Below are 22858 nucleotides of genomic sequence, written 5' to 3'. Positions count from 1 at the left end.
GTATTCCATACCTCCCAGACCTCTCCGGTGTTGCACGGAAATAACGCGCATATCGTAAACTGCCTGCATCTCTTAACAGCGATAAAACACGTGCGTTAATTAAATTTCGTCCGATAAATTCTTATTGCAAACGACCAGATGTCACCTTTTGCAAATGTGACCACTTACCTTATCTAAATTGAATAATTTACAAAAGCGATAAAATTTAAACATGAAATATTTACGCAATTACAAACAATTCTAAAAGGAAAAATAGACACAGTGATAACAAATTCAAGTAAAATAAACCAACCTTGTGCTTATAGGTACGTAAATAATCTCATTTACACTCAATAAATTGAAATATTCGCATATACAGGCTGTCCCGTCATAATTTTCGATGTTTAGATCGCAATAACGTGTAGGTACTTGATGTAGTCTTCCTATTCTTCATGGCCCTTTTGAGAGCCTTTTAAAAATAAACAACCTTGCGTTACCTTTATTATTGTGACCTCTGAAAAATCTCCCAGAAATCCACCCTCAATTGAATGGCGCCGTTATATACGTCGTGTCGCTAAGAACGTCACGGGAAAGTAACGCACAGACGCAGATAATAATAAAAACTAGAGTGAACAACACAAAATAGGAAATTTTATTAAGCAAACAATAAATAAAATATGGCATTTCATTAGGATATGTAGCAGGTGCTAGTCAATAAAACTCGAAGTTAATCCAATTTCCTAATATCATCACAATATTGTATCACTCCATATTTTCCGGTCGACTCCCAGTCCGGATCTTTGGAAGACAATGCTTCGGCTACTCCAGGCTCCAAACCGCAAATCAGCTGACACTTGACGGTCCGCAGACTGACAACCTTGGAAGGTCCAAATCCTTGTAGCGCCACATTGAAAGGAGTTGAAGGCTCCCAATTCTTCTCCCCCAGTAGCTTGCGGTAATTCAAATCGCCTTTGAAAATGACCACCTTCGCCTGCGCCATCTGGCGGTAGAGAGCTGGTGCCGTAGCCGCCATTAGTGAGTAATCGTGAGGCAGTGTGAAGAAATCGTCTTCGATAATCACCCATACTTTGTCAACGAGGTACTTGGTCCAACGTTCTCCCAGATACTTCATATCTTTGTCGTCGCTAGCGAGCAGCTGCCGTAGGGTCCAATCGAAATCGCGCTTCATCACGTCGGAGACGAACCACGACATGTTTTTCACGTAAATTCGAATCGACCGCGCGAACTTGTGCGTAATTAAAAAGTCCGCCAGACACAGATCGGTGAAGAGCTCGTAACCGGAATTGTCCAGCACGATATCTGAAATGTTACAAATTGCTGACGGGGGAAATTTCGGGCGGGAAACTTACCGATTATTTGCGACCCGTTCGTGTCCGAAACGGCGCTCCAAACGTCCTCGGATTGGTCGCTGACGATGTTCGGTTGCAAACTGTCGAGAATTTGAAACCAATCGCTGCAGTCTTCGACAATACCGCTCGAGAACGACAGGTCGCATTGATTGCCCCACAGGTTCAACTGAAAAGTATCATTTAATCTACACTGGCGCCCTCTCGGCCCTAGACGGCTGATTACTATATCTCCACTAGAGGCGCTGATGTCATTTACAAATGGCGCGTATTGGTGGGAGTGGTTTGTAAACATTTGTACTAATTTGAAAGTGAGCTTTTGAGACTTGACAGATAATCCGTAATAGCTTGCTTTAAAACAGCCTTACTATTCATGACACAATTTCACTGACCACAATTTAAACAATAGGCGATGATTTAAATTATTCTTACTATTTGTGGCATTCCTAATAGCATTGTGTTACATATACAATGCTAATAATGCACGTTACATCGTTCAATGTGAATATGCCGCTTAAGTTTTGTGAGCAGCGCAATTACACTGTTCACAAATTAAATGTTAGGGAAAGTTGTGTGTGTTAATTAGGAACACCTTCAGCGAAAGGTTAATTGTAACGTAATTATACTGGTAGCAGTGATAGAATGACATATATATCTCCTATTTTTTGTTGTGTAATTGCGCTGTTCACAATTAAAGGCTCTGGAAATGTTACGCGTTAGACGATAACTTATATACTTATTGTGGGTTGCATAATTGCACTGATCACAATATTGATTACGTTTGGCCGTTGTCAATAAACAAAATGGCGGTCTTATCCCACCAACAGTAATTACAATGTGCTGCCACCAGAGGTCGCACTGTTAATCTGACTCGCCAATAGAATCATTTTTTCAGTTTTTGCGTTGTTTTGCACTGTGTGTTGCCTATCAAGCGTTAGAAGCGATTTTGGCGAGTGCCTTTTGCCCATAAAAAGTGACTTAAACTCACTTTAAGAAGCTTAATAAACTCCGACTTGACATCCTGACCATCGGCAAGCTTGAGCACCAAATACTTGCTTAGCTGCAACACAGCTGCCAAATTTGCTTCGAAAGAAGACCGCTTTTGTATTTGAAAGAGGTCGTACGACTGCAAGGATTGCCTACAAAATTCACTGCCTGAACAGTGTAAACGCTGGGATATCTTACGTCTGTTCGAAAATCTCGCGAATTCGCCTGTACATGTAGCATTCGGCGTGCAACCAGACCGCCGTAAAGTACGTCTTGTTCGGCTGCTGCAGCACGAATTCGTTGTAGAGCTTAGCGTCGGGCGCGTCAGATCTGATCTCCTGCATCGGTTTGTTGGTTTGAATTTCGTACTTCAGCTTCGATATCTCGCCGATTACGGTCTTCAGCTCCTCCTTCGCGTTCTGCAATTTGTTCTAATTGTATCGAGCCGAGCCACAGGCTCTACTCACCTCCCCGTACTCCTTCCCGATCTCTTCTTTGTTACGCACGAGAATGTCGATGGATTGTGTTAGTATTCGCGGTAGACGTTCTTTAATTGTGAAGTACGCGAAGCTCCTAGAAATTTCGTAGCAGTTGGTGACTACGAGGCGATGGCTTACCGCTTGTAAAATCCGCTAAGTGAGGCGTTTCTTGGTGTCGTTATATCCATAATCGGGACATCCTCCGTACATTCGCACATTGTATAAATATAGCAGCACGCTGCAAAGAAAAGCGAGTTAAGAGGCCTCATCTTTCAGAAGTGCGACCTTTGACTGCTTGCTGCAAGAGAAGCCCATCTTATCGGAATCTGAAAAAACAGCTAGGGGCAAAAGGTCAGGGGATTACCGGAAAATTGGAGCTGAAACCTTGAACTGACTTTAGCAGATCACCTACTGTAGGTCAAATGTCTCATCCAGTAGTTCATATCACCTAACCTCAATTTGCTAAAATGGTGAACAAAAGCATAACTAAACCCGCAGAGGCGCCCCCACAATTATCGGAGGAGGCAGTCGAATCCTTCGAGGTGGAGCTGTGCTGGTGCATCAATCAGCTGAAAACAGCCCTGCGCCTCGGCAAACTAAACGCCAAGCAAAGTAAGTCGCTAACGACACCAACTCACCCTAATCACCGGCTTACAGTTCAAGACCACACCAAAAGCCTCAACACTTTGATGAGTCGCACCGCCCCCTTAATAAAAAAGCGCCAGGTCATGAGACTGTCGTTTGGAGACTACCGAAAGAAAATGGGCGAGGAAGAGAAGCGGGTCAGTAAAGGTACCGCCTCCGACTTGCACCGTAGCAGTACTAATTCATATTTTAGTGGCCCAAAACATGAAGCTCACGGTGCGGAAACCGAGCACTAAATCAACATTCGTACGGAAAGCGTGCGGTTTTAAATTCAATTTTGATATTGGGGGGGAGACACCTGAGGCAAGTCGCGATGAAGAACACCCACAGGGTACGCCGCACGAAGAGTTTAGATTAATGCCGACTGATAATAGTTTTAAGTTTAATTTCGAAGTTTCCAATTAATACATTTTTTTTATCCGTCCGTCCGTCTGCCTGTTTCTTACTAATTTTGTAAATATATTGCTTTGTAATATTAAAATTTGTGGAAGAGATGGCGCTGATTGGTCACTCCACTTTTCAAAGTATTCTGCAAATTTATAGGGGTGTACACATTACATATTAATTATGACCAATCAAATTTAGGGCACCATTTTTTAAGAAATAATTTCAAATGATCCAGTCAAATTAGACGTAAAAATGCTAAATGGTTACAAAAGGTCCGGTAGAAAATTTTTCAAACTTGTTTAAATGGTAAAGAGAGAAAAATCCAAGTTTGCCAATGCGACTGAAGTCGGGAGAAATTTCTGTGGTCAAAAATCTGCAAAAACTTCTGACTTTTTTCGGTTTTTTTAAATAACTCGCCAACGGTAATACTTAGGTAAAATTATCTATTATTAAAAACTGTAGTGTATAAAAGTACCTTCAATTTGATATTTTATTTGGCCCCCAACATGTATAGTTTAGGAGATATTCTAATTAGTGATTTTTAAAAATAATAACATTTTTAGCGCATTTTTTAAGAATTAAAAGAAATGTGGGACCACTAATTTATCTCAAATTCTGTATGTACATGCATCTATAGTGATGTCATGTCAAAATTTTGAAAATGGCGGAGGGTGAGGAGGTAAATACACGTTCTATCCTTCATGGTATTCTAATGAAAGGTGTCGACGCAATGAATTGGTTTCTACAAATTATAAACTTCCTGCGCGACTCCGTTTCGCCACCGCCATCTTCCGTGGTATTCTAATTAAAAGAGAAAAAAATAACTGTTTTTTACCAGTTCCCACCTTTCTTTCTAACCCCTTCTCAAAAATTCTACGCACCCAAATTAATAAGAAAAAATGTTTTCCCGAGAAATTTTGGTATAGTCGATTTTTGGTAAAAAAAGAAGGTTATACACTGGCCTTTTTTTGAGCCCCGAAGAAAAAATTGTCTCGGATCGACCCGAAAAAAAATTTTCTTATAGAATGTGGCCTGTAGAATCCATAATTTCAAACAATTCCAAGATTGGGCTACTAGTTCAAAAGTTACAGCCCTTTGAATTTTCTTTCGAAATTGGTTTCTAGTCTATAACTTTTGATTGAGAAGTCTGATCGAAAAAGTACGAATTGTTTTGGATTCTACGCACCAAAATTAATAAGAAAAAGTGTTTTCCCGAGAAATTTTGGTGTAGTCGATTTTTGGTAAAAAAGGAAGGTTATACACTGCCTTTTTTTGAGCCCCGAAAAAAAAATTGTCTCAGATCGACCCGGAAAAAAAATTTCTTATAGAATGTGTCCTGTAGAATCCATAATTTCAAACAGTTCCAAGATTGGGCTACTAGTTCAAAAGTTACAGCCCTTTGAATTTTTTTCGAAATTGGTTTCTAGTCTATAATAACTATGATAAAAATAATTATTTTATTTTATCAAATATAAATTATTTTTATCAACAAGATAATGAAAATGATTGCTTTTTATCTTGTAGATAATTTTCATCCTTTTCTATTTATACTTATCACACAAGATAAATTTAAATAGTTTGTTTCAACTTTATCATTAAGATAATTTTAAATAGACAAAATAAAAAATTTTTATTATCTTGTTGACAAAAATAGTTCATACTTGATAAAATAAAATAATTATTTTTATCATAAAGATAATTATCTTAGCTAATTTTAAATGGCTACCTTTCCAAGTCATAGGGAGATGGAAATACGCTGTTTTATATGGAAAAAGAGAGAAAGGCAGCGCACGGCGCCATTTAATTTTATCTCGGATAATATTAAATGACTGAAATACCATTTACAATTATCTCAGATAATTTTAAAGGGCGGAATGGAATTAAAATTATCAACAAGATAAAAAAAATGATTTAAAAATATCATTCTGGTTTTATTACTCAGTTAGTAATTATTCAAGAGGGCCGATAGATAATTTTTTTTTTCTTTTTTTTGTTTGTTTGATTTTTTTTGTTATTGGTTTCGGTAGTTTAAGTACGGTTACCAACATTACTAGACATATTTTTTATTTATTTTTAACTCTATTGTACTCTGGCAGGTTGTAAAATGTTGTTTTTGCTCTGAAATTGGTAAGGTTACGCCTTTCTGTTGAGCAAATAAACATTATTATTATTATCAAGCAGTTTGCTAGAACAGGAGTTCCGGGAACGCCCAGGTCTCAGCCCACCTTTTTTTCCAGGCGCGTTTGTATATATATTGTTCTCCATCCGTCATCTTTAACAGGTATATTGTTAATATCGGGTTAGAAGGACCAAGAAATAATGAAACATTCTATTATTCAATTTAATACGAATCCATGCAAATCGAAACAGTGGAGCTGCGCATTAAATAACTATCAACGGTTTTTTTGTATCGACTTCAGCTAATAGTTTCGTTACATTAGGCACATAAATACAGCATAAGGAAGGATATACACTTTCTTCTATATACATTACAACCTTAATCGTTATTTACAAACTTTTTACTCGCGAACTATCTTCAACCACGCCTCCTCATCTTCGCCGTTCTCCTTGGGGATTCTCACGTGGACGTAGTGAATGGGGCCGTCGGGCGTGTCGATTACCTGCGTTTTTCCGTTGAGGATGCTGCCGTTCGCGATCATCTCCTCGATGTCCTCGGCGGCGGTCACCAGCTCGGTCCCTTCCTCGTTTTGCTCCTCGTCGATCTCCTCGGCCTCGCCCTCCTCGGCGAACTGAATTTGTTGTCCCTCGATGATGATGTGCTCGATTCCTTCCGTTTCGCCATCCAGGTTGACAAACGCCTTCGTATCCTCGAACATCTCCCCTCCCTCGACGAGCATGTGCTCGGCGATGTACAGCTTCGAGTCCTCGTTCGCGTCCTCGTCGGCCACCTCTATCGTTTCCAGACTCGCGACGCCCTCGTTCTCGACTATTTCCATTTCGCCGCCCGCGTTCACCTGCGAAAAACACAATGAGTCGGTTCCGGTTCCGGTGCGACTTACCGTAATAATTTGGTCGTCGTCCGTCGTCAAACGCGGCTGATTCACGACAATCGTATCGTTCAGATGTCCCTGCGCCTGCATGTGCTGGTAGAGCAGGGGCTTGCGCATGAAGCCGGCACCGCACACCAGGCACTCGTACGGCTTCTTGTCGGAATGGACGAATCGGTGCGCGTTTCGATTGTCGCGACTGTTGAACGCCTTCCCGCAGACCTCGCATCGGAACGGCTTCTCGCCGGTGTGGATTCGCCTGTGCTTCTTGAAGTGCTCCGGATAGACGAAGGTCGCCTCGCACACCTGGCACTTGAACGGTCTTTCGCCGGTATGCGCGGCCTTGATGTGGTAGTCGAGGAGGCGGCGACGCTTGAAGCCCTTCCCGCACACCTCGCACTTGTAGCGCTTGTCGTCGTAATGCGTTGCGCGCTTGTGCGACTGCAGGTTGGAACGCTGACTGAAGGTGGCGCCGCAGTACTCGCACTGATAGGGTCGTTCGCCGGTGTGCGTTCGCTCGTGGTCGCGTATCTCCGCCTTACGCGCGAACGCCTTACCGCACAGGCCGCAGATGTACGGTTTGTAGCCGGTGTGGACGATTGAGTGAACTTCCAAGTTGTGCGCGGATCCGAACTGTTTCGCTGAAAACCAGGGGGCGTTTACTGAGCCCTAACCTTGCAAGTACTTACAGCAGAGACGACACGAGAACTCCTTAATTCCCAAATGCGTCCGCTCGTGCTGCGCCAGATTCTGGTGGCTCAAGAACGACTTGTTGCAGTGCTGACACTGAAACGGCCTCGGTCGGACCTCGTGAGTCTTCTCGTGCGCCTTAAACGTGTACTTCGACGCGAAATCCTTGCCGCACGTCGCGCAAATGTACGGACGCACACCGGTATGAACGTTCATGTGCTCGTCGAGCAGATTCCGCGAGCTGTACTTCTTCCCGCACGTCTCGCACTTCCACGCCTTGTTCTGCGGGTAGTGCATTCGCTTGTGGATGCGGAACAATCGCAAGTTGCTGAAGATGCGGTTGCAGACCTCGCACTGGAAGTCGCCCTCCTCGGTCGCGACGTGCTCGTCGAGGTGCATCGAGAGTTCGTTACGTTTGCGAAAGTCGTCGCCGCAAACGTCGCAGATGTAGAGGCGCGCCTCGTGCGCTTGACGTGCGTGCAGAATGATCGCCTTCGCCTCGCCGCAGACTGTCTCTTCGCCTTCGCACAGCAGGCAAGTGTATATGTTGCCGTCGCGACTGACAATCTGGAAAAAAATTGAAAACTCCGCACTAGAAATTTCGCAAAAACAGCATCCATCGCGGGCGACGTCCCTTTACGCAATCGGTCCCTCGAGTTTCCTTGCTAAGCGTGGAAAATTACCCTAAACTCAAGACCAATATGAATTTTCACAACTACTGGAAATCGAAAATGTAAGGGCTTTGAGCCGTTACAGTGTCCCCGTTTCGACATCATGTTCCGGCATTCGGACCAACAGCCATGCGCGATTCTGCCCAAAATGTTTTCAGCTCTTCTTTTTATGTCTAAGAATACGTGCACCAAATTTGGTTGCAATCGGTTCAGCCGTTTATTCGGAAGTGAGAGTACAGGCAGGCAGACCGACATCATCGCAATTTTGATATTCCATATCCCCCCCCCCGCGTTCGACTGTTCTTTCTGAAAAAAACTATCATGACAGTAATGAAGCGATTTTAAGAATGAATTTAGTACCCGGGGGTGTTGGGGGTATGAATATACAGAAATGCCTTTACCAAGGGCACTTAATGCTGGGGGGGGGGGCATTTCAAACCGTCCAGAGTAAGGTATACCCCACCCACAGCATCTACCCGTTCGCAAAGACTAACAGGAGAGTGGTGGGAGTGATAGAAAAAACTATCAAGACTTCCTTTGCCGTGAGTACTTACCTCTGGGGGGGGGGGGGGTTATCCGTACCACCCGTAGCCGAGTTCGACTGTCCTTTCCAAAAACCTATCCTGAGAATGTCGAAGTCTGAGCGATATTGAGAATCTTAGAACCGCGTATGAGGACTTGGGGGGGGGGGGGATGGAATATCCCCCCAGCATATATGAAAATTCGATTTTCCTTTCGCAAAGACTACCACGAGAGTTCTAGGTGTGGGATAGAAAGAACTACTGAGTTCTCCTTTGCCAAGGGTACTTACTGCTGGAGAGTATTCCATACCCCTCAGACCCTCCCGTACTATGTTCCCCTGTCTTTTCCAAAACAACCATCATGAGAGTGTTGAAGTCGGAGCAAAGTTCATAATACCGAGAATCTAGGTTATATAGCATAAATACGAAAATTCGATTACCCTTTCGCAAAAACGAACAGGAGAGTGCTAGGGGATGAGGTAGAAAGAACTATCGAGCCCTTCTTTACTGGGGGTACTTAATTACTTCACCCTCAGGTACTATGTTTGACTGTCCTGTAAAAAAAAACCATCATGAGAGTGGTGAGGTCTAGGCGATTTTGAGAATTTTAGTATATAGGGTCTGGAGAATACCCCCCAGCATAAAAGACTAACAGGAGAGTACTAAGGGTGAGATAGAAAGAGGGTACTAAATGCTGAGGCCAGACCCCTAGTACTATGTTCGACTGTCCTAGTAGTATGGGCGATTTTGAGAATGAACTTAATACAGGGGGGTCTGGAATACCACCTGATATATACAAAAATTCGATCACAATTTCGCAAAGACTAATAGGGGAGTGCTAGGGGGCGAAAATAGAAAGAACTATCAAGCCCTTTGCGGAGGGGTATTCTAAACCCGCCCGGGGTAAACATATACCAAAATTCTATTTCCCTTTCTCAAAGACTAACAAAAGAGTAGTAAGAGTGAAATAAGAACTAACACGCCACTTGCCAAGGATATTTATTGCTGGGGAGTATTCCAAATCCCCCCCGAGCCCCCCCCCCCCACTATGGTATTCCATACCCCTGAGAGTGCCCGGTATAATATTCGACTGTCCCGACCAACAGGAGAGTGAGAAGTGAGGTAATAAAAAAAACTATCGAGCCCCTCCTTTACAGAGGGTCCCCAGAAGTAAGTACTCGGTAAAGGAGAGCTCGATAGTTCTTTTATCTCGTCGCTAGCACTCTCCTGTTAGTCTTTGCGAAAGGGTAATCGGATTTTCGTATATGCTGGGAGGGGGGATTTCATACCCTCAGACCCGACTTTCGTAGTTTTCAAGTTCATTCTCAAAATCACTCATACTACACCACGCTTTATGATACTTTTTTTGGGAAGGTCTCATCGAAATAAATTGATTTGTACAAACCACAACTTTCCCGTGCGACTCTGTTTTGAGATCAGTGAGCGACGGGACCTGAGGAGGGGGGGGGGGGGAAAAATTAATTTTATCTCTCATTGAATTCTAATTAAAGGTCTCAACGAAAGGAACCGTTTCTACCAACTACTGCCCTTCTTACTGCCCTCTTATCAAAGTACCAGGTGGGGGGGGGGGGGGGGGGGGGGGGGGGGGGGGGGAGTGGAACTAGTTTTACCCTTCATGATACTCTAATGAAAGGTCTCAATGAAAGGAATTAATTTCTACCAACCATAGCCCTCCTCCTCGACCTCTTATCATGGTCGGATATATTCCCTTATACCTCAACTTTCTTATTATTAAAGATAGAGAATTGGTTAAACAGGCAATGTTTTCAAATTGTCGCATAGATTCGACGTAAATTCAAAAAAACTAAAATTGGTCATTTCCTTCAATGTCTTAAAAAAGTTTTATATAAAAGATACTGTTTTTGATACGCCTAATTTAGAATTGATGTTAAAAAAAATTCAAGATGGCTACCTTTGAGGAACATTTACCAACTTCTTAAAGTTAAATAGGCGCCATATTGGAATTTTAGATTACTTGATATATTTTTTAATTCTCTTTTCAACGAGCTATCATAGCATAAGATTGAAAATAAGATACCAGTTATATCAACGGTTTTTATATTTTAATCAAGTAGGCTGTGATGAATTAAAAAAAACAAAACAAAATCTATTCGAGCCAACAAAACAATGAAAATAATTACATCCGATGTTTAAAATATCACCGTCGCACTCATGGGAGAGGGTTTGGGCGATACAACTCCCTCCCAAATTTTATATAAGTAGGCCTAGAAAAATTTTGACTTTTATGACGTCACTATAAAAACCGTTGATATAACTGGTATCTTATTTTCAATCTTATGCTATGATAGCTCGTTGAAAAGAGAACTAAAAATCTATCAAATAATCTAAAAATCCAATATGGCGCCTATTTAATTTTAGGAAGTTGGTAAATGTTCCTCAAAAGTAGCCATCTTGAATTTTGTTGATATTCGGAGACATTCATCATAAATATCAACAAACTGGAGTTATAAGATGTAGTTGTGGTTCCTGGTTACAATCACCAACTTTGACCTTGCCCCAGTCCCGCTCCCCCTTTCCTCATCTACCTCAATTCACACACTCTAATTTTCTTCTCCGAGGAAAGCCAACCATATTTACATCGTGTTGGTATTGATATTAGTTACTTTATGGATCATTTCTCCCTTTTAAAAACCCTCGAGGCCTTGACAGGACTAAAACCAAGCTGTCAAAGTCTCTAAAATACCCTTAAATCTCTAGTAAACGTTTCGACTCAATTAATCAAGCATGCTTAATGGATTGCCTATCTTCACAACTGGTAAGTCTGCTCGATGTGTTGCCTACCAACACCAAAATTCGCAAGATTCCGCCTTAACATTTAAAACTTTTTCTCAATGCACCACTTACAGGCGTTGTAATTTCGTCTTTGAACTTCTTATTCGCCACCGGCCCCTTCTTGCCCTCCACCGGCACCTCCTTCCGCTTCAGAATGTTCGGTTTTTCCGACATCTCGAGACCGGGCTCCGACTTAATGCACACCTCTACAAAGTCGATTTAACGCGTTTCGTTAGTGGATCGCCGACTCACCTAGGCTCTTCTCGGCGAGGGCGGCCGCCTGAAGCAGCGCCTCCGTGTTGTCGCCCCCCGGAGGTTCGTAGTCCGAGTCGGACGAATGCTCGATCGCACCGGCGTCGATTATGTCGGCGTCAAAGGTTTGGAAGGCGTCGGCGCCTCCCTTCGCGCTCTCCTTGTTGGCGCCGTGCAGTTTGACGAGCTGCATTTCAATGTCGGTTATCGGGAAGGGCTCCTTGTCTGGGAGGGTGTCGTGATCGTCATCCGACGACGGTATGTCTAGGAAGGTCTTCTTGGGTTCTTCGTCGTTCTCGCCGTTCTTGATGATGTTCATTGACCGCTTATAATTGGCAATTACCTCGTCTTTAATCTCGTCGATTCGCTGCTCGAGCTCCTCCAGCTCGTCAAACAGTTTGAAACACTTTTTGCAGAGGAGAAGCGAGTGCACCGAGTCCTCGGTGATGTTCTCCTCGAGCACTTGAGCGATCACTTGACTGATGGGCTTTTCGTTCGTCGTCTGGCTCTGGAAATTAAGACCGTGAGTCGCTGGATCGATTCACAAACCGTAAGCGGAGACCTCCTTGCTGAAAATTTGCATGGAAGTCCTCGTGGACACCCCGACTCGCGCATTGCAAATTAGACAGTGGGGGTTCTCTTTGACCGCAGCACTCGGCGACATCCTACAAGAAAATTCGAGTTTAGCGAACAAAATTGGGGCTCGAGATACCATTCCAGCGACACCAGCTGACAATTTGAGGTTACGGTTACAAAAACAAGTACCAAAATTTATTGGGACAATAAAAGGCCCTAAATCAAATACAAAATTGGCGAAATAAATTGAACGCGACCTCCAAACTTGTGTCGGAAAATTACAATTGCGTACTTGTAGGTTAGAAAATCGAAAAATGCATTGAGAAAATCCACTAAGAATACGTTCAGATTTTTACCTTTTTCAAATTTGATTAACGTTTAGGGAAACATTTGGTTTTCAGGAAAAACAGGGCTGACTACAAATGCTGCCAAGCTTCGAAATGTGTCGACGCGAAAGAAAATGGCCGTTTTTTCTGCAACCTTTCGACTGTTTGCACGCGCACAATCAGACAAAATGGACGCCGACACTTCCTCTCGCCCATTTTCAAATTATTTCCAATTTTTTGGAGAATCGCTTCGGCCATGTCTTCTTTGGCCTTTGAGGAACGTCGATACAACCGTATTTAATTTACCATCCCAGTAACAAAACTGCTTATTTAATTTCCCGCATTTTTATTAACACTGTGTGCTTCCTACCATAGAGTATATTAGTACAATATGGCGGCCACCAAAATCCGACCCATGATTGTAGAAAAGAGGACCAAAAATAGATCCTTGTGGATCCTCTTTTTATTTTAAGGGTTTTCTATTCCCAAAAAAAATCAGTTGATGGTGCATGAATTTATGCTTCATAGATTAACAAAAACACAATATCCAAGATAAAGATGTGTCTATCATGGGGATTTCCGAAACCATATGCGACGATGGTTAAATTAGGGAAAATATGCGCAATTAAAGAGTAATTATCGTGCTTTGAAGAAACCAAAAAATTCCGATTACTTCCGAAGATAAAAAAACCGAAATTTGCCAATTTCGTTTAGGTACCTATATCTTTTTTCTGATGAAATTTGAAGAAATATACACGTTATAAAAAACAGTTTCACCGACGCCTTTATCGGACAGCTCTTTCGCAACCCTTTCGCGCTCCTTTTACACCCCCCTATTGTCTCCTTTCACGTGTGTTCTTTTCTTACGTTTCATTCCCTCCTTCTCTGCGTCAACCTTTCCTCGTCCTCCTTCACATTTGCTATCGTCATTATGATGGGTGCTTAACAGGCCTCCTTCACTTGTTCTGTACGTCCCCTTTCACGCCTCTTGTGAGTTCCTGATAATGACCACTACTTCTCTGTTCTTTTATGTCTAACAATAAGTACCTAAGGTATGTGTACCTACCACATTTGGTTCCAATCGGTTTAGCCCCGTTTAGCCGCAGAGTACACCGACCGAGATCATCGAGATTTTGTTTGATTCGGAATCCTGGCGCTTCAAAACGTGTATTTAGGTCAAAAAAATGGGGAGTTAATTTTTACCCCAATGCAATATCTCTCTTACTACTCTTTGCTCTTACTGACGTGCAGTTGGTAAAAATTACATTTGGTCTTTTTGCCAACGATCTTGGTGCATTACATGCACCACATCCCAAATAGAGCAGTTTAATCTCGTATACCTGGGTACATTTAATTACGCGATTTATTTATGTTAAATTAATTAATGACGAATAGTACCTAGATTGATTTATAACAATTCAAAAATTATCATGTACCTATACTTACAGACACATTTATAACACGAGCGCGTATTTCATTAATTATCACTTCGATATCGATTTTAAGACTACGAGTAAACATAATTGAACGCAATTCAATTGGCTTATATCGCGAACTTTCTGAATATATCTAGAAGGCGCTACATATTTCACAAAAAGAATGAGTCACATCCGTTTTTATTCCTTATCGCCGGTGGCTAATCCTTTATCGAGTTGATGGCGCTTTAATATCGTTCTAGAAAATACGCTACAGTACCTATCAATATGTTAAAAAAACGTCGAGGAAAAGACGCATTTCACCACACTATGTTTCAGAGGTCTTCCTAGGCCCACCTTCAAGCCTGCTACGGATCCTTCTCACACTTCCTCTGCAACCCCCCCACCCCAACTGAACGACTGTTTTCAACGTACTATCATGGTTTCTTCGCGTATACCTACACCGCGTCTTCTTAATATTTCTATCATTTCCCACAATGGGGGTTTACAGTATAGTTGAATTCCGCAGTTCTAATTTAATAAGCGTGTACCTGAAACCATAAAACATTTTTTTGGACAGTAAAAGTTTATTAAAAAATAGAGGCTGATTAGCAAAAAAATAATGAACATGTGCGGTTTTAAAGGTTTATTCAAAACGATATGATTGTGGCGGGCTCTGTGACGTAATAAGCCCGACCAATCAGCTCCTAGGACCTAGAACCATTCAGATGGCATAACGACTTGGCAATATTGCAGGAGAATGGCATTTATAACTTGCGTCATCTGTCACAGGCACTTTGTCACTTTCGTGCTAGATGCAGTTAAACATCCCTCTCAAAACGTCAAATGTGACAAACGTCAGACCCTCGCGTAAGGTTGCCAGCTCACTTCTACGTGATTGGTTGTAGGTTTGTGACGTTTTTAGTCTGAAGCGTTTCAAATTCGGACTAAAAACACAGCTTTTCAATAATTTATTTTGGGTTTATTTTACTCGCAAATAAAAATTGAGGACACACGTGTAATGTTCCTAGGGGGGTCTATCAAGCCGACACGGAAGACGTTGACTTACCCTATACTTACGGTTGGCAACTCTGGCAAAAACTACAAGCAGAGCCACCTACCTTTCAAGTCGAAACGATGGTAGTCTCGCGGCACTTTTGAATTTGGATGACAGTCGGCTCGATATGGGTGGCACGAATGGACTCCTACGTTGTATAATCGGTTCTTTTATGTGTTGGGACGTGAGACATAATCGGGAAGGGAATTAAATAAAAGACAGAACTTTTGTGCGTAAGAAATGACAAGATCAAATAAATATATTAACGCACACACAAGACCATGCCAGGGAACTGTCCGGGACTAAAACCCTGGCACAGGCCACACAAATACATGAAATAAATCACCTACAGCAATAAAATGCAAGAGAAAATACACATAAATAAAACATCTCAAATTGTATGATAAAAATCAGATAATCAAATCAAATGCAATTAAACAAAAAAACAAAATACACAAGACATCATAAATGCAGTGGAAAACATGATAAATCAATTCAGTACAAAAACACATCAAAATACCTGTACGATCAGTAGAGATAACACAACTCGTCAAATAAACAAATTGCATGTACATAGGAAACATGTAAATGGTATGGCTCTACTCGCAGCCTTCCGTTAACATAATTTAATTTAACACGAAAAGTACATGTGAGAATGCCATTGGTCAATAGCAAGTATTAATGTGAAAATCAATTATCGCTCAAGCAGAACATATTTTAAATAGAGGAAATGTAAATGAGAGGGCCCCCACTCGTATTGCTAAGATGTTAAGAACTACAATCCGCACGAGACGAGTAGGCAACAGATACAGCGAAAAATCTAACTGCATTAGGTACTTACTCCACGGAGACAGAATGACCCACTCGCACACACAAACATCAAAACATCAAATAAAAGAACCCCCCGTCGTATAGCTAATGCGCCACGAATAAGAAAGTAACAGATACAGCGAACCATCAAACTGTATTAGGTACTTCCCTCACGGAATAGTTACGGGTCAATCGAACAGAACAACATCACACCGATAATCAACTCCTCATGAATAACAGAAATAAATACTTAATTAAACAAAATAATGGCATAATCATCTGTACAATATGACACAAACATGATTCATCTAACGGTACTCAAAACAAAGGCATGGAGTACGCCATATGATTCAGATATCGTAGTTTATGCAAAATGTAAATAATATCAAATTGTGGCAAGAAATTCAATGATTAAATATCTAGTACAAGAAAGAATAAAATGGTTACTACCTGTAAATACATCTTCAAAACACCACCACCAAAAATAATCAAGAATAATAAAAAAAAACCGGGAAAGCGTGTGTCTTCTGTCGGCCTCGTCGCCATCTTCCCTCCATTCTCCTAGCTTCGTTACGAAAATCCCCTAGTATTCGGCATCTGCGCAAAACGGTCGTTGGTTATATACAGAGCATATTATATTTTTGTTTCAGATGTAAATGTGTGTTGCCTAACCATCAAGGTGGATTATCACACACGGGTTTTTTTATTTTTAATGTACTTTGTGGATCAGAAATAAAAAATGAAGGCGGGATGACCCCATTCTATACATTTCTCGCTCTTCTTCTGCATACCTCCCCCCTAATTCATACTAGTCACTCATATAATTCATGGCCAAGCCTTCTTCGCTCTCATTTTACACGTCCCCTTATTTACTCCTTTCTCCCCTCTTCCTTTGCCTACGTTTCATTTCCGCCTTCTCTACACCAAGTTTTTCCCGGGATTGCTCTTCATTCCCTTCTCCCCTGCCATGGACATGATGGCTGCTTAACCCTTCCTTCACTTCTTTACGTCCCGCTTTGGCATCTTGTAACTTCCCTTTACCCTTGGCGTCCTCCTTTATACAAACATTTATAACACAAACGCGTTATTTCCATTTCAAGTTTTTGTCGTCGTTCCTTTTCGTCTCTCTCACCCCGTCTTACCTTCCTCTTTATAATAATTCCTATACGCCTCTACTTCAAGCTTATTGCTCCTCCCCTTCACCTGATTCACTCAGCACGTTATGAGCATCTTATTCCTGGCTCCCTCCACCTCCCAAATTTGCTTCAAGTCCCCTCCAGATTACAGAAACCTATACATACTACCCTTGTATGTCACCCTACCTTCAACTTGGTACAACGGACCTGATGGAACTTGGATACTTCACTGCTAAGATTTTTAAATAACACACTCTTCGTATTGTTTATAGATTTATTATAAAATGTATATAATGATCAAAGTACCTACTCACGAGTTCTCAATTGAGATCAAATGTCACTGTTCGACAGTCTCCCAAATACGGCACTTAACCTATTCGTTAACTTAAATTAATTACATATTGTCGTGTATAGGCGTTTTATGTGCAATGTAAAGCGTAATAATGCTACTGACCGCGCTTACAAGAAATATCACATCGAACCAACGGTGATAGAAGTTAAATTGTAGATCACCTAATACTTGCGTTATAATTATCCGGTACTCGGCGGGCATATTCATTCGCAGCAGAAGCACGGACGACACAAAGTACATGCCCATTATTTGCGCGAGGACCAATACAATGATGTTGGAGCTTTTACTCGAGGAGATTTTATTAAAAAACTGCAATAGAATTGGTTATCGTGCAGTTGCGAGTGGGAGGGGAGGAGGCGCATCTTACCTTTGTTAACGTCAACAGTAGTCCTCGTATTGAAGTGACAACAATACAACCGACTAAATAAAATGAAATTTGTTGGGACCAAAACCCGACATCAAAGTCCAGCCCCATCCAATTAACGGCGATCTCAATACCCCTAGTTACCGGATCCTTCTTGCCGACTCGATCAAATACAATGTTAATTGTGCACTAAAAAACGACAAAGACACTATAATTCCGCGTCTGATGGTACGTACAATAAAAATTTTCCACATGCAGTACATCGAGAAGAAGTAGCCCAGGAAGTTGAAGTACTTTCCCGTCCACGTCTTGGACCACTCGATCCGCTCCAACATGTTGTGGTTCTCGTGCGCCTCCAAAAACAGCTGCCTGCTCAACTCCTCCAGGCCCAAAATCTCGAGCTTCAGCTGGTTGATGTCTGCAAGCAGGTCGTTAGCCGAGTTTCACGACCGAGCTCGTAATACTTTCGGTGCTTCGGTTCGTGGTCACCGACGTCAGAATGCCCCAAATTCCACTCCTCTCTTTGCCGCCCTCGCGCGACATCCTCTCCATCGTCTGCTTTCGCGCGACGGCCAGACGTTTCTTTTTCATTACGATCATCTCCATCGTCTGCATTAGGCGCTTTTCGATGCTGGTCACGTCGGCCGGCGAAACGTCTCTACAAGCTTTTTATGAAACTAACGCTTAAATGTTACGTTGATAGGTGGCGGTTTTAGGCGTGCGGAAGCTTTAAAAGCCCTTGGGGAGCCGCGGCAAAATTTCATTTTTTTGAATTGTCTAGAATTTTCTTAGAATTTTTTTAAAACTTTTTTTTCTTAGAATTTTTCTAGAATTTTCCTTGAATTTTTTGGAATTGTCTTAGAATTTTCTAGAATTTTTTTAGAACTTTGTTTCAACTTTCTAAAATTTCTAAACTTTTCTTTAATTTTGTATAATTTTCTTAGAATTTTCTAGAATTTGTTTAGAACTTTGTTTGAATTTCCTCAAATTTCTAAACTTTTTCTTTAAGTTTCAAAAATTTTCTTCGAATTTTCTTAGAATCATTTAGATTTTTTTTAGAACTTGTAGAATTTTTTAAAACATTTTTAGAATTTCTTTGAGAATTTTAGTGTACACAGACCTTGAAGTGGTTTACCCCTCGGATCTTGCATTGTTACATACATAATAGCGAATTAAAAACCGTGCAATTGGTTTAAAAAACCGAGTGCATTCTATACTTCCTAGGTTCTAGCAGAACTAGCCGAACATAAATGATAAAGTATTAGAAACCCTCAGAATCGTATCAGTGCTTTCTAATGCCTTTCCAGACTATATGCGCATTTTCCCAGAACTGCCTACGTTCTTCTCACAGCTTCTTAGACTCTTCCCAGCGGGCCCTAAAAGGCTCTGTGTGGAAGGTAACAATTCCTTATATATAGAGATATAACACTGGAGAGAGCCTAGGAGGCTATGGAAAGAACAGACATCTTTTAGACCCTCATTGCTCCTTCTCTAAGATTATGCATATTTTTGCTCACTCCTCCTCATACAATACTGCTAACTTCACACAAGTAGCCCACTTGAACCCTACCCGAAACCTTTAAAAAATGAACATCAACAAGCAAACACACCTCATAAAGTAGGCCATGGACGTGTACGGATAATTGACCGCACCGAAACCCGACAGGATTGCCATCACGGTAACTCCTATGACGCCGATCCGCGACACTAAATGCTCCATCGAGAGTATTCCCTGCTTCGGGTTCGTAATCGGGAACGGCTCGCCGATTTTCCAAAAGATTATCAAAAAAATGAACCAAACGAAAATGGTTAAATGCTTCACGAATTCTGGCTTAACTGAAAAAAAAGCTCGTACCTGAACGCGCCGGCGAAAGGTGTCACTTACCGAACGGAATATTCCTAATGCTACAGAAGAATATGTAAAACGGGTTGAAGACGACCACCATCACGACTAACAGGTACAATGTTAAATTCCAATAGAAGTACCGCGAGCTTGAAACAAGAGGTTAGATCGGGGAAAGCCCCGGCCGAGTGTACGTACCTCGAATCTAAACAGCCGAGTATCTCAAAGATGATCAGCTCGAACATCGTGCACGATAGGGCGAGCGTGATCGAGAAGATCGTCTGAACGAGAAGGTGCCGCACTTCGTAGTCTTTAAAGAGTTGCTTGACGAAGAAGAGCCACGCACCGATAAAGAACAACGTCTACAACAAACATTTGTGATGGAACAGCCTTAAATCGGAGAAATCGAACCTGAGACGTGAGCATGACGATTGTATCATTTAAAAAATTCATCTTTTGCCTATTTACATTCTTTCGATTTAAAATTTAATTTACTTTTGAGGTTATGGCACGTCAACATTGGTCCAATCACGATGCGCGTGCGCTGACATTTGTCACAAAAATTGCGACGTTGAACGATCGACTTTTATTCACTAGTACAGAGACGTTCCCATTTTTGAAAGAATCATACCCTGACTCTAAAATCATAGGGCTTATTCCATTTTTTCTAGATGCTAATATTTTGATCCTCTTTGTTTAAAGACGAATTGGCGATGTTTTGCTTTATCAAAGATAACCGATTCAGGCACGTGTGTTTTTCTATCCTAATTAATAGAAACATGGAAGTGATTTCCTGGTAGCGTTGACAATTATTGCTTATTAACGTAATCTGCTTTTCGAATTCTTTAATTGGTCTTGGTTTTGGTGAACGATTAGATTTCGGTGATAAGTTGCACGTTTGGCACGTGGCTAACTATCTCGTATTTGTATTCGATAATTAATGAACCTTCCCTCTGATCCACCTTCATTACCGCCGTCAAGAGATTCTTTTTTCCAGTCTTAACCTCCCTTAAAAGTGGGTGGTATAAGTTTAATACCCCCATGGAGAAATTGTTTTAGCGTTAGAGCCAGTGGATGCATTCCTTGACTTTATTTCTCTCCTCCTGGCACAAACTTTTAGCTGTATTTGTACATCTTGCTCTCTTTTGGTCTCGTTCAGGGACTACCAGATGCTATTCTGTTCTTCTTGGCGACATCTTATTTTTTTGGCGTTATTGGTACCAGTTGGATGCATTTATTTACTTTATTTCTTTCATCCTGGCACAAACTTGCCTTCTTGATTCTATTTTAGCTGTATTAGGGAGATCTTACTTTTCTTTTGTCTCCATCAGGAACTACCAGACGCTGCTACCATGCTTTTCTTGGCGCCATCTTGTTTTTTTGCGCGATTAGAGCGAGTTGGGTGCGTTTCCTGAATCCATTTCTCTTATCTCTGCACAAGCATTTAGCTAGCTGTATAGGTACCTTGCTCTATCTTTTTCACCAGGGACTTCCAGACGCTATTTTGCCCTTCTTGGCGACATCTTGTTTTTTTTAGCACTATTTAAAGTCAGTTAGGTGCATTTTTTGACCCTATTTCTCTCATACTTGCACACACTTTATCTGTATATGCACATCTTGCTTTCTTTTCGGTCTCCATTAGGGACCTCCAGACTCCTCTTGACGGCATCTTGTTTTTTTGGCGTTATTAGAGCCAGTTGGGTGCGTTTATTAACTCCATTTCTCTCATCTCTTCACAAACTTTTTGCTGTATAGGCACATCTTGCTCTATTTTGTCTCCATCAGGGATTTAAGGCGTTATTTTGCCCTTCTTGCCGCCATCTTGTTTTTTTTGGCGCTATTAGAGCCAGTTTTGTGCGTTTCTTGACTATTTCTCTCATCCTGGCATAAACTTGCCCTCTTGATTCTAGTTTAGCTATATAGGGACATTTTGCTATGCTTTTGTTTGACTTTTAGACGCTGCTGTGGTTTTCTTAACGCCATTTTATTTTTTTGCGTTATTAGATCTAGTTGGGTGCGTTTTTTGACTTTATTTCTCTCATTTTGGCTAGCCCTCTTGATTCTATTTTAGCTAGGTATAAGTGCACATCTTGCTCTTTTTTGGACTCCATCAGGGACTACCAGACGCTAATACTGTGCCCTTCTTGACGCCATCTTGTTTTTTAGCGCCATTAGAGCCAGTTGGGTGCGTTTCTCAACTTTATTTCTCTCATCCTGATACAGTCGTGCCCCCTTGACTCTATTTTTGGCCGTATGGGCACATTTTGTTCGCTTTTTGTTTCGATCAGACGCCCTTCTTGACACCATATTGTTTTTTTGGCGCTATTAGAACCAGTTTTGTGCGTTTCTCGACTGTATTTCTCTCATCCTGGCATAAACTTGCCCTCCTGATTCTAGTTTAGCTGTATAGGGACATTTTACTCTGCTTTTGTTTGACTTTTAGACGCTGCTGTGGTTTTCTTGACGCCATTTTATTTTTTTTTGCGCTATTAGAGCTAGTTGGGTGCGTTGCTTGATTTTATTTCTCATTCTGGTACAAACTAGCACTCTTGATGCTATTTTAGCTAGAGTAGGTATATATGCACATCTCGCTCTGTTTTGGACTCCATCAGGGACTACCAGACGCTACTGTGCCCTTCTTGACACCCCCCCCCCCTCGCTTCCGACTGCTGGAAGTAAAACCATAGTGAATATTCCAAAATGGAGGGGACAATCAGAAAATTCTTTCAAAATTTTTTCTGGCTACCAGGAGAACATAATAGTCGAGGAGATATTTTCCCATCAGCCACAAAAACATTTCGAAGCCAAATTTCGTTTTAATTTTTTTCCAATTTGGTATCAAGAGGTTATAATGTGCGAGGAGATGTTTCAGCTCCTAATACACGATGGGACAATCAGAAAATTCTTTTAAAATTTTGTCTGGCTACCAGGAGAACATAATGTCGAGGAGGTCTTTTCCCATTACCCACAAAAATATTTCGAAGCCAAATTTCGTTTTAAATCTTTTCCAATTTTGTATCAGGAGGTTATAATGTGCGAGGAGGTGTTTCAGCTCCTAATACACGAAGTGCCAATCAGAAAATTATTGTAAAATTTTGTCTGGCTACCAGGAGAACATAATAGTCGAGGAGGTCTTTTCCCATCACCCACAAAAATATTTCGAAGCCAAATTTCGTTTT

The 22858-nt window shown here is 41.5% G+C and overlaps 4 protein-coding genes across 7 annotated transcripts; 1 reads left to right on the top strand and 3 right to left on the bottom strand.

Moving 5' to 3' along the window:
• Positions 1-643: 643 nt before the first annotated feature.
• Positions 644-3260, bottom strand: LOC116180689 (damage-control phosphatase ARMT1-like). 3 transcript variants are annotated; one of them, XM_031500801.1, is made up of 7 exons: positions 3177-3260; positions 2951-3050; positions 2801-2906; positions 2532-2752; positions 2335-2485; positions 1350-1515; positions 644-1299 (listed from the first exon to the last, which is right to left on the bottom strand). In XM_031500801.1, exons 2-7 carry the CDS (start codon positions 3028-3030, stop codon positions 707-709), a joined length of 1317 nt encoding a protein of 438 aa, XP_031356661.1. In that variant the 5' UTR covers positions 3031-3050; positions 3177-3260; the 3' UTR covers positions 644-706. The 3 variants fall into 3 exon arrangements, with proteins under 3 accessions (XP_031356661.1, XP_031356662.1, XP_031356660.1); XM_031500802.1 differs by having other exon boundaries at positions 3098-3229; XM_031500800.1 differs by lacking the exon at positions 3177-3260 and having other exon boundaries at positions 2951-3105.
• Positions 3256-3951, top strand: LOC116180690 (UPF0488 protein CG14286-like). Its single transcript, XM_031500803.1, has 3 exons — positions 3256-3424; positions 3470-3604; positions 3651-3951. The coding sequence occupies exons 1-3, from the start codon at positions 3280-3282 to the stop codon at positions 3860-3862; spliced, it is 492 nt and encodes a 163-aa protein (XP_031356663.1). The 5' UTR covers positions 3256-3279; the 3' UTR covers positions 3863-3951.
• Positions 3952-6167: 2216 nt separating this feature from the next.
• On the bottom strand, positions 6168-12893 carry LOC116180538 (zinc finger protein 436-like). Of its 2 annotated transcripts, none has more exons than XM_031500579.1 (7): positions 12733-12893; positions 12363-12465; positions 11801-12308; positions 11621-11754; positions 7542-8109; positions 6865-7493; positions 6168-6819 (listed from the first exon to the last, which is right to left on the bottom strand). In XM_031500579.1, the coding sequence occupies exons 2-7, from the start codon at positions 12462-12464 to the stop codon at positions 6364-6366; spliced, it is 2397 nt and encodes a 798-aa protein (XP_031356439.1). In that variant the 5' UTR covers position 12465; positions 12733-12893; the 3' UTR covers positions 6168-6363. The 2 variants fall into 2 exon arrangements, with proteins under 2 accessions (XP_031356439.1, XP_031356440.1); XM_031500580.1 differs by lacking the exon at positions 12733-12893 and adding an exon at positions 12513-12666.
• A 4487-nt stretch (positions 12894-17380) lies between these two features.
• Positions 17381-20219, bottom strand: LOC116181225 (Golgi pH regulator). The gene is made up of 8 exons (XM_031501523.1): positions 20091-20219; positions 19878-20041; positions 19722-19828; positions 19447-19672; positions 18301-18494; positions 18073-18254; positions 17840-18025; positions 17381-17781 (listed from the first exon to the last, which is right to left on the bottom strand). Exons 1-8 carry the CDS (start codon positions 20130-20132, stop codon positions 17515-17517), a joined length of 1368 nt encoding a protein of 455 aa, XP_031357383.1. The 5' UTR covers positions 20133-20219; the 3' UTR covers positions 17381-17514.
• Positions 20220-22858: the final 2639 nt, after the last annotated feature.

The sequence above is a fragment of the Photinus pyralis genome, unplaced genomic scaffold (assembly GCF_008802855.1).
Source record: "Photinus pyralis isolate 1611_PpyrPB1 unplaced genomic scaffold, Ppyr1.3 Ppyr1.4_LG9, whole genome shotgun sequence".
In the NCBI taxonomy this organism is placed as follows: domain Eukaryota; kingdom Metazoa; phylum Arthropoda; class Insecta; order Coleoptera; family Lampyridae; genus Photinus; species Photinus pyralis.
This window is presented reverse-complemented; position numbering and strand designations above follow the sequence as displayed.

Bases quoted from the DNA above. Each gene is read 5' to 3' on its own strand.
- LOC116180689 (XM_031500800.1), bottom strand. From the start codon at position 3,081: ATGAGGCCTCTTAACTCGCTTTTCTTTGCAGCGTGCTGCTATATTTAT. The intron at 2,907-2,950 runs GTAAGCCATCGC...CGAAATTTCTAG, and splicing joins CTTAGCGGATTTTACAAGCG to GAGCTTCGCGTACTTCACAA. The intron at 1,516-2,334 runs GTGAGTTTAAGT...GATACTTTTCAG, and splicing joins AGTTTATTAAGCTTCTTAAA to TTGAACCTGTGGGGCAATCA.
- LOC116180690 (XM_031500803.1), top strand. From the start codon at position 3,280: ATGGTGAACAAAAGCATAACTAAACCCGCAGAGGCGCCCCCACAATTA. The intron at 3,425-3,469 runs GTAAGTCGCTAA...ACCGGCTTACAG, and splicing joins CAAACTAAACGCCAAGCAAA to TTCAAGACCACACCAAAAGC. The intron at 3,605-3,650 runs GTACCGCCTCCG...TTCATATTTTAG, and splicing joins AGAGAAGCGGGTCAGTAAAG to TGGCCCAAAACATGAAGCTC.
- LOC116180538 (XM_031500579.1), bottom strand. From the start codon at position 12,464: ATGTCGCCGAGTGCTGCGGTCAAAGAGAACCCCCACTGTCTAATTTGC. The intron at 12,309-12,362 runs GTCTCCGCTTAC...CTTAATTTCCAG, and splicing joins TGCAAATTTTCAGCAAGGAG to AGCCAGACGACGAACGAAAA. The intron at 6,820-6,864 runs GTAAGTCGCACC...TGTTTTTCGCAG, and splicing joins ACGACGACCAAATTATTACG to GTGAACGCGGGCGGCGAAAT.
- LOC116181225 (XM_031501523.1), bottom strand. From the start codon at position 20,132: ATGAATTTTTTAAATGATACAATCGTCATGCTCACGTCTCAG. The intron at 20,042-20,090 runs GTTCGATTTCTC...TGTTTGTTGTAG, and splicing joins TCGTCATGCTCACGTCTCAG to ACGTTGTTCTTTATCGGTGC. The intron at 17,782-17,839 runs GTAAGATGCGCC...ATTCTATTGCAG, and splicing joins TACTGTTGACGTTAACAAAG to TTTTTTAATAAAATCTCCTC.